This window comes from Camellia sinensis, chromosome 13, assembly GCF_055761805.1.
Source record: "Camellia sinensis isolate YWXY chromosome 13, ASM5576180v1, whole genome shotgun sequence".
In the NCBI taxonomy this organism is placed as follows: Eukaryota; Viridiplantae; Streptophyta; class Magnoliopsida; order Ericales; family Theaceae; genus Camellia; species Camellia sinensis.
In genome coordinates, this window is record NC_138973.1 from 117,493,686 (window position 1) to 117,509,366 (window position 15,681).

General features: G+C 34.7%; 1 protein-coding gene across 1 annotated transcript; it reads right to left on the reverse strand.

Moving 5' to 3' along the window:
• Positions 1 to 11,543: 11,543 nt before the first annotated feature.
• Positions 11,544 to 13,676, reverse strand: LOC145805659 (uncharacterized). The gene is made up of 2 exons (XM_082900834.1): positions 12,828 to 13,676; positions 11,544 to 12,380 (listed from the first exon to the last, which is right to left on the reverse strand). Exons 1-2 carry the CDS (start codon positions 13,227 to 13,229, stop codon positions 11,544 to 11,546), a joined length of 1,239 nt encoding a protein of 412 aa, XP_082756960.1. The 5' UTR covers positions 13,230 to 13,676.
• Positions 13,677 to 15,681: the final 2,005 nt, after the last annotated feature.

Sequence of the window (15,681 nt, forward strand, 5' to 3'; positions counted from 1 at the left end):
AAATCACCATGTCTGGTAAGCTTCCATGAACCCATCTCATATAGCTTATTAGGTAAAAATAAATTAAATAAGCCATAAAAAAATTGATTATCTAAAATTTGAGGGTGCTTTTTAACTTCTACTTTTTGATTAATTTTCAACTTACAATAAACTTTATGAAATAAAGTGAAGAGGAATTAGGCCAAAACACATCATAGGTGTAGTTGCTCAAGTGAATATGGAAGTTATTAATCAATTGAGATTATTTGTTATTTTTTATAATTTTTATACATAAAATATATTTTAATATAGTTATTCAACTGACCATATTCTTCTTAGTATATGTAGTTATTGGTTTCATATGGCCACTTGGGACGGGCACAGGCAACTGATTTGAATTGTTGGTATTATTGTTCACTTTTGTATTGCTTTCCCCTAATGCCCTCTCCTTTTGGCATTATTGTTCAACATAAATCCAACTACATAAGCATCAAACACAGATGAGGATGCACACACTGATTTTTCTAATTTGCTCAATCTAATAAGCAAAAATGTAAAAATAAAATAAAATGATTTCAATATAAAAGTATTAGGTGCAACCACAATACTTGAAACTCATTTAAGATTCTAGAAATCAAGAAGCGACAGATATTTTTCATTCCAAAAAATTAAAAGAAAAAAGAAAAATAATACAACGGATTTCCTTACTAGATAATAGAGAGAGTTTAATGCAAAAGGAGAAACGGAGTTTCTTCTCACATAATTGTGAAATGTACAATCAACCAAATCCAAGCATATGTTTTTTAGTTGAATAAAAAATCAACTTGACTTAAAAATTGAGAATTGTATTTGATTGAATCAAAAATGGAGAAGAACTTCAAAATTCTCCTATACGATGAATTTTCATATTTTGGTCAAATATTCAGACAGAAGGTCTCAAAAACAGTTAAGGTAAAAGAAGATAAATCTTTTAAAAAAAAAATTAGAAAACAAATTTATTTAGAGTAAATATAAGTACATCATAGAAACAGGGAAGACTCTGTTGCTATCACCACAAAACAAATAAAACCCCAGCTAGCAGAGTGATTATAAGGTTGTTGGTAAAAAAAACAACTCCCAAACCCCTGAAACATAAAACAAATACATATAAAAATAAAAGCTTTCAAACAAACTCAGCAAGCTCAACCAAATTCTTTTTAACACCTCTATACCTTTCAACCTGACTCCATGTTCCACCTTCTCAAATTCAACATGAGCTCAACGAGCTGAAAAATACAAGAAGATGTCAGACTATTGCCCCCTTTTCAACTTTCAAATCTTCACCTTCCTTACTGCATCAATGCTCCTCACAAATCATTAACCGAGTACTAAGAGATTAGAACATACTCTGTTACCTAAAAAGCCTCCCCTACTTTAACAAGGGTGGCTTTTAAAAGAACCCAATTGATGTAAGCAAGCATAAATAAATTTGAGGGAGATAAAGATATCACAATTGATTACATAATACAACATTACTACAAGAATTTTTTTTTTTATGAAGAAAAAAAAATTAGAATGGGAAAGAAATATTTGAAAAGGGCATTTCGGGGACTAATTAGGAAAGTATTTTTATGTGTAGCTCGAAAATTAGATCCTCTGATGGAACTATGCTACACAGCCATTGGGCCTTCCCATTTCGCGTTGCAGTTACTAAAATTTTCAAGTCTCTATATCAAAGTATAGTTATTTAGATGCCCTCTAATAATCAATCATCAAAACCTTGGCCAAAAAATTGTTACATTGTCCTAAACGGCACCAAATTGTTCAGGCGATGTTTGGATCAAAATCCCCCCTCAAATTCTTGATTCACGGCCATTGGGAGCACTTGTCCATTACTAAGATCGTAGGTGGGCTTAATTGCAATCCCATGTGTGGCCATGGCCACTTCGAGCTGACACTGAAACAGAGAACCACCAAGAGCACCGCCCCCTTCCCGCCTCACCATTGACAAAGTCCCATCACTCCGGCCCTCTTGCCAACTCAACCCTGTCACTGGCCTTTCCCCAATCCCAAACCCATGTCGTTGTCCCAACAACAGAATTCCCTGCCCATCCGGCCTCCTCAACAAAGAATCCGCGGCCAAAGGCAACCCTTGGCTGCCTTGCTGCATAAAAATCTCTCTTTCCATCACGATTTCCCTAACAACTTCCCCTTCCAACTCTCGCCACTGCAACAGCTGCTCTGCCGTGAGAATCTCCTCCCTTATCCTCCTCTTCTCCATTTCTCTGACAATCATCATCTCAGTCATATCTAATGGGTTCCCCATAATTTCACTCCTCCGATGAATGTTTGGACGATTACCCAACAGAGCAGCTAATAAAACCACAAAATCAAAACACACAAACACACACATTAAATACCCACATACATTCTTACATATATATGCATAATGTAAAAACACAAGAACAAGCAAAATACAGTGATCAATGGAAAGAAACAGAAAGAGGGTTTAAAGGGTTTTGGTATATATATATATATATACATAATTTAAAAACACAACAAGAAGCAAAATACAGAGATCAACAGAAAGAAACAGAGAGAGGGTTTAAAGGGATAATCTAAAAACAAAGAAAGAAGCAGAATAACGTGATCAATCGAAAGAAACAGAGACAAGGTTTTAAAGGTTTTTTTTTTTTTTTTTTTTGTGCGGCGAACCTTGCATTTCTTGATCGATGAAGAGGGGGGTTGACTGAAGAGGCCGCCGGAATGTAAGTTGAATTTCCATCTCCATCGGTTCCAACCTTAATCTCCATTTTCTACTATATGAACAGAGAGCGTTTTGATGATGGGTTTGATTGTGTGTTCAAATAGTTATATCATCTATAAATATACATTTATAGTTATAGTTATAGAAAAGAAAAGGTAGGAGATCCTGACATGGTAAAAGCATTTGATACCGCAGTGTACTTTTTTAATGTGTTTGGGTTTCAATTTTTTATAGCTTTGGAAGTTTATTGGTTGTTTTGGGGATGATTTTGTGAATATTTAAAAGTTATTGGACTTGTTTGTAATTAAAGTAGAGACTGTGCCGTTACGGAAGGTTTTGAAATTCCGTTGGTGCGGTTGGTTTTGGTTTGGTCCGATTGTTTGGCTTGGAGTCAAAATTTTTTACTCTAGATGACTTCTTGTTCCTTGTTTGTTATAATTGTTTTTGAGAACTGTTTTAAGAATTTATTTATTTTTTCAAAAATGTCCCGTTTCAGGAAAAAGTTTTGACCAATTTTTAGAGTTCTCAAAAGCTGATTTCATTGGGTTTGTTTGGTAACGTTTACGTTTTCAGTTTCTATTTATAAAAATTTTATAAACTGATTTTTGTTTATTTTTAGAAAAACATAAACTACAAACGCGTTTGGTAATTGACAAAATGTTTAAAAAAAATTAAAAATATAAAAAATAGTGAGAAATAGCAAGTGGTGAAAAGTGGCGGCGGAAGACGATGATGGAAAGTGGTGACGGTGGGTGGTAGATAGCGAGTGGTGGTGGGTGGTGGCGGGTGGGTGACGGTGGCGGGTGGTTGATGGTAGCGAGTGGGTGGTGGTGGCGGCGGTGGTGGCGGGTGGTGGTGGAAGGTGAGTGGCAGATGGTGGGTGGTGGTGGCGGGTAGGTGGCGAGTGGTGGTGGTGGGTGGTGGGTGGTAGCGAATAGGTGGTTGTGGTAGTGGTGGCGGGTTGTGGTGGCTGGTGACGGGTGGCTGGTGGTGGCGGGTAGGTGGCGAGTGGTGATGGTGGGTGGTCGCAAGTGGGTGGTGGTGGTGGTGGTGGCGGCAGGTGGGTGGCGGATAGCGGGTGGTGGTGGGTGGTGGCGGGTAGGTGGTGGGTGGTGATGATGGGTGGATGGGTGACAGTGGCGGGTGGTGGTGGTGGTGGTGGTGGTGGCAGGTGGGTGGCGAATGGCGGGTAGGTGGTGGGTGGTAGTGGTGGTGGTGGTGGTGGTAGCAGGTGGGTGGCGGATGGCGGGTAGGTGGTAGGTGGTGGTGGTGGTGGATGGATGAGTGACGTTGGTGGACGGTGGGTAGTAGCGAGTGGGTAATGGGTGATGGTAGCAAGTGGGTGATGGTGGTGGTGGTGGTGGTGGTTATGCTATGGTGGGTGGTGGGTGGTGGTGGCGGGTGGGTGGCAGGTGACTGGTGGTGGATGGTGGTGGCAGGTGGGTGGTGAGTGGTGGTGGTAGGTAGGTAACGGGGTGGTGGTGGCGGGTGGTAGATGGTAGTAGCGGGTGGTGGATGGTAGTAGCGGGTGGTGGGTGGTGGCGGGTGGTGGTGGTGGTGGCGAGTGGGTGACAGGTGGTTGGTGGGTGGCAAGTGGTTGGTGGGTGGCAGGTGGATGGTGGTGGCAGGTGGGTGGTGAGTGGTAGTGGTAGGTGGTGGTGGGGGGTGGGGGATAGGTGGTGGTGGCGGAAGACGGTGGTAGAAAATAGTGGCGGGTGGTGGTTAGTGTTGGGTGGTAAAAAAAAAAAAAAAACTCAAAACTCAAAATAAAAACACATTTTTTGAGTTTACATTTTTTGGCCAAATTTATAAACTGAGACCACTGATTTATGAATCAAAAATTTACCAAATAAGTTTTTATTTGAGTTTTTTTAATTTTTGTAAATATAAACAGAAAATTAAAAACTTAAGTGTTACCAAACGGCACCATTGTATTCTCAAATTTTCATTAATCAAAATGACAGGAAAATGACATTCAAAACCTAAAAAATTAATAAAAAATAAAAACAATACCAAACAGACTTTTCTCTCTTTTTTTGGTTGGTTAAGAAAATAAATATATATTTGTCAATTTTTTGTTAGTTTAGTTTCTTATTAAAAAAAATAATAATAATATTTTTTTTAATAATATATATATGTATAAGTAATTTCATCTTTCTTTCCTGTTTCATCAATAAATTTTGAAGAGGGATTTGGTGATAGATCCCTTAGTGTCTAATTTATCCTTAAAAAAGATAAGAATTATATAAATCCTTTCAAAACCTCTTAATATTTTAAAATTTGTTTATTTTATTATAATACCCTCATATATATGTATGTATATCATATTACAATCACTCTCTGCTATCTCAATCTCTCTTCTCTTTATCTTGCTCTTATCACTGTTGCTTTCTATCAGTGCTACTGCCAGTCTTCACCAGCACCGCTACCACTCACCATGGAACTTTTTTTCAACCGTCTTTATCACCGCCGTCACTTGTTGCATCTACAACTTCAAATCTGAGATCATTCACAGTCATCATCACCGAAAAATGACGGTTCGCGACGATTCGCAAAACCTCAGATCTGAGAGCCTTCACTTTATCTCTTTCTAGTTTTGATGGTTCATGCTTTCTCTCTCTCTCTTTGTGTTTGTATGTGTTACTCACCATTTATGTTCTCTCTCACTCTCTCTTTTCTTTTTCTTCTTCTCATGATACTCTCTCTATCTTCTTCTCATGATACTCTGTTATTCAAACAGTAAAATTTTACTTTGGTTCATAACATAGCACTCTCCTGTAAAGCCATCATCGCAGCTTGTTTTAGAGTAAATTTTTTTTTTGAATCGTAATAAATTTTACTTTGATTCAGAATAAAATTTTACTTTGTAATAAATAAATAAATAAGAATAAAAATGTACTTGGAATCGGAGCAAAATTTATTATGATTCAAAGTAAAATTTTACTGTCGTTAAGCAGATCAGAATGTTGTTAACTAGAGTAAATTTTTACTGTTATAAAAAACAGAGTACATACTAAATTAAGAAATCATAGTCAAATTGTACTTTTAGATTTATGAACAAACAAACAAATTTTTTTTGATTTTTCGTTACAATATCTCGATTTTTCTTTTTCTATCAAATCTAAGTTCTTTTATTTTAAATTTGAAGTTATTAATCTCAAATATGATTTTGTAGATATCAAATTTGAGAGGGTGGTGGTTTGACGATAAAAATGGTGGTTGTCGGCCGACGGCGAGCATGAGCGACTTCGACAGACGAAGAAGATGGTGGAGACGATAAACAACCATCGAGTTGGTAAAGATAGAGAGATGTCGTAAAAGAAAGAGAAGAAACAGAGGATATAATGGTCAAGTAAAATATTCAAATAACAAATTTTGTCTTTTATACAAGACTTTATAATTATGAGTGAGTTTTAAAAGTACTAATTTTTTTTTTTTGGGAGGGGGGTCCTTTTAACAAGAAAATGAAACTCGTAGAGATTAATAATCAAATTTCCCAATTTTGAATGGGGAATTTGGTGAAAACTTTCTCATAATAAAATGGACAAATAGAAATAGTTTTTCCTTAAAAAATCCAACACATACCACTAGTACTAAATATTAAACTTTAAAATAATATAATTTTGATTTAGATGTCGATTTTTAATAAAATTAATATTTTTAGAATTCTCTCATCAAGATCTATCAAATAAGATCCACGTTGACTATGAAATTCTTAAAAAAAAATTATTACCGTCGAAATTGTTGTAAACAATAACATGTTACTCTATCTCACAGTAACATGTTACTCCTGCAATATTGTCCAAGAAAAAAATAACAATATTTTACTTTATCCTTACTTAATTATGCGCCTCCTCCTTGGGAATTTATGAAACAAAATAAATTAAATTGTCTATTTCACCAAACAAAAGTCCAATGGAGAGGCTTGACTAAATTTCCAATTTTGAATCCAAACACAACATTATAGTTTCTAGTTAATTTTCTTTACAGGTCTTTTTTCTTTCCTTTTAATTTTCTTTCACAAATACAAAATTCAACCGCAACTTGTTTATCATTTTCATTTTTTGTCACTAATAATTTTTCATTAGTTTGGAAACATAAACAAGGAAAATTTAAAAAACATCGACATCTTCAGCAGAAAAGAACCAATGATTTTGAAGAAAAAACAAGCAGGGTATATCAAAACCATTATCAAGCTAATATAGACTGCTAAACTAGATGACAGTTGAACAACTTTGATCCAGATCTATTTTGTACAAGTTACTTGCAATTATAATATCGTATAGAAAAAGGAAAAAAACACACCACACAGTGAATCTCAATCGTAAATTTGTAACCGGCCCATCTTTACTGGCCAAACTGTCTTCAGTTACAGAGACAACCAAGGATTGTTGAATATCCTTGGAACTACAGCTTGCACCAACGCAATCTGATGACACATTGATAAACTTGTCACGGGCTTGACTCAGTTTCCGCTGGTTTCAATTCAGTATCGGCTGGGTTAGAAGTTGAGGATTTCTCGTCTGCAGCTGCAGTAGCAGACTGATTTCCATGATCAGAAGTCGAGGATTTCTCATCTGCATCAGCAGCAGCAGCAGACTCATGGGGTTTCTTGAACTAAACCAAGATCATGGTCATGTCGTCACATCCCTCACCGCCAGAAATAGATGGTGCCAAACACCTATCAAGTACTCTTTCACATACCACAGAAAGCTTGCTTTCATGCATAATTAGGAAAAAAAACAAACAAATTTTTATATTTGATTGAGGTACCCAAAAATTTGCATTGCCAAATTCTACTTCTGCAAGAATTCTAAGATTGTCAAAAGCTCAAAAAACTGGTCACTAAGATCAGCAACTCTTTCAACAACAGGTGGTAATGTATTACAACAAACAATTTATGATGTCGACAGTGAAAGCTCAAATATCAGGATTGAAAAAATGAAAACCATGCATATGGTAAATGTACCACCATTGATACACATAGCCAGTGGGGGTTGACAAAGCTTTGCCCAAGAGTTGATGTGTGGTGAGAAATTTATTTATGTATAACATTACCAACAATACTTATGTACCCAGAGAGACAACCACAATCCCAACCAATATAACACATGCTTTCTCTATCTTTTCTTGCAAGGAAAATCTTATTCCAATTTCAGTATCAATCAGTAAGCATGCATTTCTACTTTTGGTCCATGGCAAAAAAAAATGCATGTACTTGCTTAAGTAGCTTCTTCAAAGTATACTATTGATAAGAATTACCACACTTTATTATATATGCCTTATTCCACCAATACAAATGCACATAACAAAGAGAGATCTCACACACTTACTGTGTTCAACTGCTCACGTAGAAAATCTACTAGCTGCTGGCTTGACATGCAATCCCTGAAAGGAATTCAAAATCCAAGTGATTATTAGATATTTGAAATATGATCGACACTTGTATTGGCAAAAACGCTAATTCTATTGGTTTATAGGAAGAATTTAAGCAAGCTTGGGAGCTTTACAACAAACTACTTATACATAAACAAAGTCAAGCAGCATATAAACCCCAAAAATCCTCCCAAGGTATCATTATAACATATACAGTTTTTTAACTTTTTAGTGTTGGGCAGGGGCGGGGGCAAGAAGCTTTGTTGCCAATCTTTAAATGCATCAAAATGAATAATTTTTTTCATTATTAAGTGAAAAATTATATCTATCACACAGTTCAGGTTTCTCAGAGTGTAATTCTTAACTGCTTGATTTGCTCAAAAATATTTTTCTCCAAATAATTCGGATGCGATTATAATCCAAATAGAGCACAAATAAAAACCTGCAATTCTAGAAAGAAACCAACTTGAAAGAAACCAAACTCATTTTTAAAATTCTTTCTATACCTATTTTAACCAATGTCTAGGACAATAGACACTTGGTAAATCATCGCAACTCACAATTATTTCCAAAATATCCCGATATTAACCAATGTCTAGGCCTGGAGGTCATCAAATGGCCTGCAAATAAAAAAGCCCAATATTATTCAATCCGCCCAACCCGTTCCAACCTGCTTAAGTGTCCAGCCCATTCCAATCCATAAAGATGATTTAAGGATTTGACAAAAGTTTGTTATCCAAGCCCGTCCATAAACTCGGCCCGTAACAGCCCGCATGGGTAAGCCTAGCTCGACCATCCCATTAGCCTAACTCAAATTATCCCGTCCATATTTTTATTTATTTATTTTTGATATGTATCTAAAAAAATCTACACCGTTCAGTTCAAATTCAATCCATTAAATATATTAATAATTATATATATATGTATGATATTGAATGTGTACTTTTAGGCTGATGTTTGCAATTTTATTTTAATGTGTTAGTTTAAACTCGTGAGGTTTTTGAGGGAGGTAGCACACGATCAAATTCGAAATAGAAAAGGCCAACCTAGTTGGGTTTCTAACTTGTGTGATGTTAGTCCTTTTGTTTTTTTACCCCACTTGCAAGTATTTTAAATAAAATTACATTTCTTGATTGTTTTTTCATTATATGAGATGTAAAAAGGTAAAAAACAAAAAAAAAAAAACAAAAGGGAATGTGCTACAAGTGTACTTCCATTATATGACTAAAAAACAATCATATAATGAAAAAACAATTGGGGGAAAATCACAAAAGTACATAACAATATTATATATATATATATATATATGGTACATACCCTTAACAGGGGGTGAAGAAGTAAAAAAGGAAAAGGTTGATGTGGGTCCTAGTAAGGACAAGAGACAAACTTCAATTTCTTCCACTCTTAATGAGATGGAATCTTGAGCTATTATACTTTCTTCATCACAGGATGAAAACAAGAGTAAACTTGAGGAGAAGACTAGCAGTCCATCCTACAACAATGGGATTGTTAAGAGGATGGAGAAGTCTTTCACTTCAAGGGAAGAGAACAAGAAGAAATTAGATAAGAAGATCAGATATTTACAGCTAGCAATGGAAAAAGGCTTTGCAAATCTGTCGATCAAACTGAAGAAGCCATGCTTCAAACCTTCAAGCAGAGGCCAAAACTTTCCAAAGCAAGGGCAAGGTGGAGATGCCAATGTTTCTTGGCTAGTTTTGCATACTAGCCTTTGGGTTTATGAGAGGATAGTCTTCTGTCTGTCCTTTGTATGTGACCTAGGTCCTTGGGTTGTGATTATGAGAGTCTTTGTAGTCTAGGTAGTACATAATGTAAGTTTCTGAATATTTCTTTATATTCAAATGTATTTTTGATACAAAGAGTACACTACTTATATAGAACTCTAATCCCTAAACTAAAGGGGAAATAAGAATTACACAGAATATTTACACAATCACAATCATTCTAAATTCTTAAAATACAATATAGGCAATATATTTCTCACACATGACAGTGCCTCTCGGTCAGAGAAGATGCAGCTTTAAGGCATATCTTTATTTACCTGTTAGGGTTGTGTATTGAGCTTCATTTCACATCTCTATTATTTGGTAATAAAACTCATACCCAAAAAAATAAAAAAATAATAAAAAAGAAAGAAAGAAAGAAGACACCATCATCTGATGTCATGGTACAGAGTTCACCTACATTCTATTACGTATATTATAGGTGTGCCACCCACACAATTCAATACAGATTTTATATATCTCCGTCTGAGTTTCAACTAAATTCTAATCCACAGATTCATAACTAAAATGAAACTAATACAGACAAATCACTATCCAAATCAACTATAGTGGCAAATAAAAAAAACTTTGCAACATATGGAGAATGAAATCACACAGCTGCAAGAACAAGATGAAAATATATGGATGAGCGGAGGTAAAGGTTCAAAATTAAAACCTTTCAAGTAGTCACATATCAGGACATCCCTTGGCAGCTGCATAACTCTGGTTCTGCATCCCTCAGCAAAACACATTCAAGGCTCAAAGGTGGCCTGAAATCGAAGAATGCAGAGCCTAATTACAATAAACATACCAGTAGCTCATCATAAGCTCTCCTATTTGTTGTTAGTTCGATGCCAAGAATGAACACTTGTCTACAGCAAGAGAAAGTGGCAAACCCCAATATCATTACTAGAGATTTGGAAGCAAGGTGTACAAACTTCCTACTTCATCCCTGGAAAATGCAGGGGAAGCATCAATAATGTCCTTAAAACTACTACTTACATTGCCAAATGGTATGGACATAATCAGCTATTTGTAGAATGGAACCCACAAAATTTTCATATTATTGGTGCTTTCGTAAAACCCCAAAATTCCAAAAATTGAGGAACTTTACATACTCCACTTAACACAAAAGAGAAAAATACACATACAATACAAGTACAGAGAAAACTATAAGCATTATCGCAATGGCATTTCCCCATATAATACCATCCTTAACAACAAAGATTATATCTGACACTGTGAATTTATGAAATCTAGTAACTATACATCTAGTCATCATTTGCAAATTTTAATCCACTAAGCATTCAAATATATTAGGAATTAATCAAGAGGATATCCAACTTTTTACTAATAAATGTCAAAACAGTAAACAGCCCAATAGATGTAAGATAAACAAGTTGAGTTCAGAAATGTCCATTGCATGCATTATAGAAGTTTGTGGTACAAACATTTCATCAAGACCATTACAGAATTATATAACCAAAATAGAAGCAACACAAAAAAAAAACAAAACAAAACAAAACAAACAAACAAAATCTATCTGCTTCTTACAACGAACGACAATCACTATACCTAGGGTAAAACAAATTCTACGCATAGAAAATGAACAGAAAAGGGAGAGAATAAACTGGGGGGGAAGGGATTTCTTTTTTTCCCTGTCAACTAAGAGGCATGCTGGTAGCAGTAGAAACTAGGTTCCGTAGCTCCATCAAATGTTCATCATTTGATATATGGAGCGAAAGGCGAAGATTTGTCACCAATGTTTCTTGTTCCCAACTTAAGGGTCCCAATGCATGCAATGCCTCAATAGTGCAATGGTAGGCACGTAACTCTAACCTATGAATTTCTTCTGCCAATTCCACCTGACTGCGAAGGAAACAATTCCCTTCGTTAAAGCCCCTGTGACAAACAGACTCAGCATCACTACAATTTCCTTCAGTATCTTCAACAGAAAAATTACAACGCAACTTAAAGGAATCATAGCTAGTAATGCTACAACTAGCCACAGAGCATGTAATATTGTCTGCATCATTAGGTTCTAAGCTAATTGCATGCGAACACCCATCAGCTCCGCTTCGTTTCTCCCTCTCCACATCGACTTCAGTAAAGTGAGCTGTTCTGCTGTTAGAAGAAGTATAAAAGTTTTTTTCACCCTGCATTTCTCGATGGGACAAAACAGCATCTATCTTTAAAGGGGATGGATTTGCAGCAAGCAGACGATGACACCTACCCTCTTTCGCAATTACTCTAAACTTCTGGGAAGTTCTTGCAGGTGCATCAACTTGAGAATAACAATCGGGCAATCCTCTCTTCAGAGTTCTGGAGGAATCAATATGTGATTCTTGGAAATTGTTATTGCTCTTAGCAGCACAAAGCTCCTTATTTACAGGGAAATTCATCCCTCTATTTGTTTTCTTAACTTGGGAACTCAATTGATTGTATTTCAGAGTTGACCATTCACTGCATTTCCCATCTTCACAGTTTCCAACACCCAGCTAGCAAAACAACCCCCCCCCCCCCCCCCACCACACACACACACACACAAAACAAAACAAAAAAAAAAAAGAAAGAAAGACAAAATCAATATAAAGTTGATCCCATTAAAACTATTGTTAAATTGTATGACAACAAAAAAAAAAAAAAAAAAAATAGAACAAGATCAATATTGCTCTAGAAGCCCCAAAATAAATCAACTAGTTCAAATGTCACTAATAACATATCCAAATAAACTTGAATCTAATTATTCTCAAGTGTTAACTTATTATATCTGCAAAAGAGTATCAGCTATAAACGGATTTGTGGAAAATTTGGGAAGCAGAAGATGAAAATTTTAGCAGATGCAAGAGAATTCAAAACAAGAACTCCTAAATAATACATAAATAAATACCGGACACTGGAATATTTGAGTTGCAAGCCGAAAACAGATTCAGAAAAAAAACTACCTTTCCAATCATGAACCATTTGCCACCCTGCCAAGATTGTCGCACCCGGAGGTCAACTTTACTGACTTTGAATTCATGGGAGGATCCAAGTAACCTAACCAAAAAGCAATTCCTACCCAAAACCTTAGAAACAGTTGCCATCTTCCAAGAAAAATTCTGAAACACCTCTGCAACATCACCAGGAACACAATTCTCCGATAGTTTCACTGGAGGAGGACAGGGACTAATTGACTTCCTAGATACCCTTTCAACAATCGCCTCATCGGTAGCAGCAGGGTCCATCTCGTATCTAACAGTGTAGTTGTGCCCATTACCACAGATTATCTCAGCACAATGCCATGAGCCTGATGGCACCTCATTCTTGCTCAGGACCTCAACAATTCTCCCTTTCTTGTATCTCATGATCACTATATTCTCAGCCCCAAATTCCAATGCAGGAAACCTATTTTTCAATCACAACATAAAATAAGAAACCAAATAGACCCAAAAAAAAAAAAAAAGAAAAAAAAATAGAAACCATAAAACTCAAAAGAACAAATCAAAACATCTAGCAATGCAGAAGAAGGATGAGATTAATGTTGTGTTTCATTTCCCTTTCCAAATCCCTACTCAAATCCATAATGATCCAAACACAGACTAAGAGAATTGGAAACAATTGAGGAATTTGTAGAGAAAGATAGAACTACCTTGCAGTAATTTAAAAGTTACAGATAACAAGTATATGATGAGACATGATGCATACATTCCATTGAATTCTTGTAATGACTATGTTAATGGAAACTGCCACAATTGATGTTATATATCAACATTTTTGTAAATATAAATCCTCTCTCTCTCTCTCTCTCTCTCTCTATGTAGACATTTTTCCCCAATTATTTGTTATTACTATTAGCTAAAAACAGGAATTTGATTTTTTTTCAATTATTTGTCATCACTATTAACTAAAAATATTAATTTTGAGATTTACGAGTGTCTCATCAGTACAACTTACAACTAGAGGTTTGATGCCCAACTACGAAAAGTTGGCTTCCGACCCCTTCTACATTTTTAAAACAATTCACCATGTTTTGTTTCAAACAATTGAGTTTTTTTTTTTTTTTTTTTTTTTTTGTAATGAATTTTTTTAATATTTTACATAATTTTTTTAAATACACCTAATTTAAATAAACTTAAAAATATAATTTGTGAAAAAAAAACTTTAAAATATTCAACAAATATAAAAAAATACAAAATAAATAAATAAATAAATAAATAAAAATTCAATATATTTTCGTATTTTGTTGTATTCAATGATTTTTTTTTTAATTTTTTGTACAAATTTTTTTCTTTTTAAGTATATTAAGATTTAGTGGATCTAAAAATTAAAAAAAATTAATTAAAGTGTTTTAACAAATTATTAAAAATATAAAAATACGAATTGAAAACTTATAAAACAGTTTTTGAAAACTAAAATGTTTCTAAAAATAAATAATTGGCTACATTTTCTTCATGTTAAATTAATCTTTGGTACTAAAAAATTAGTGGTCCTTAAAATAAACATTAGTGATCCTTAAAAGAAATCTTTTTTTTTTCCCCTTTATATTCTAATGCTATATGCTTCTTTTTCTTCCCTTTTTCTTTTATTTTTTATTTTCATTTTTTATTTTATCTTTTTGTTAATAACAAAGTCTTTCTTTTCTATCATGATAAGGTAAATAATGTGTAATAAATATAATTAATATAAAAATCTTTCATGATCAATCTCTCCATTCTTTGTAAAAATTTAGATTAAAATGCATTGAATAAGATTAAATGCATTTATTGAGCATAGCCAATAGTTCTAGTGGATTCTCCATCACATGAATGAGATTGAAATATAGTGAAATGGGATCAATTTTATACTTGATAAATAGGTGTTATGGGAAGTTTTTTTTTTTAGTGAATTTATTTTAAAATTTTTGAAAAAGTTTTAGATTTTTAGATTCAGATCAACAAGACGAACTAAAAAATTATAATTTTTTTAAAAACAAAAAATATATCCAGAAAAGACAAAAATGAGCCAAAATGAGTAAATTTTTTTTACTTATTTTTGTCTTTAGAATTTTTCAATATATATATATATACTTTTTAGGTTTGTCTTGACAAGACGAAACATAATTTTAAAAAAAATCACCAAAAACAAAAAAAATTAGAAAAAGAGGTAACTTTTTTTTGTTGCCAAAATGGGCCAAATTGAATTTATTGAGTAATTAATTTCAATCATTAATTACTCAATAAGATTTTATTCAAATTCCCATAAAAACAATAATCAAATTGTTTTTGACAATTGTGGAGGACATATTTCGTGAATGGCAGCATGTGGCCAAGGTGACGCCGACGTGTCAATCGGGGTGCCACGTGGCTTGGTCATGCGCTGTGATTATCTCGGCTAGGTCGAGGTTATTTGCGGAGATATCGGAATCTGAGATGAGCAGATAAGGGACATGAGTCTCATAATAGGAGAGGACTTTAGTCTGGATAAAGATAAGGCTCTTTGAGAGTTTATCTCTATCTACCTAAGGGTCCAAGATGAGCATTGAGCCAAAGTCCATTGAAACTAGGCTTCTACAAAAATCAGGTTAGTGTTGGCTATAAAAGCAAGGCACTTTCATAGGTCCAAGGTATGCTTTTTAGGCTCTGTCTAGTAGGTTAAGCATTGTTGGCTATCTTTGAGAGATAATTACTGACTTGATTGTCGGAGTACCCTCGGGTGGACGAACCACCGTTGGATTCTTATCTTTCTGTAACAGGTTGTTCGGGCTTAATCAATTCCGTTGGTGCTCTCCTACTGAGTTTTCCTATTTGGTTGTGTGGTCAAAAATAAACACCCACAATT

Excerpts from the sequence above, each read along its gene's own strand:
- LOC145805659 (XM_082900834.1), bottom strand. The coding sequence starts at position 13,229 with ATGAGATACAAGAAAGGGAGAATTGTTGAGGTCCTGAGCAAGAATGAG. Across the intron at positions 12,381-12,827 it reads AATGGTTCATGATTGGAAAG|CTGGGTGTTGGAAACTGTGA; the intron begins GTAGTTTTTTTT and ends TTGTTTTGCTAG.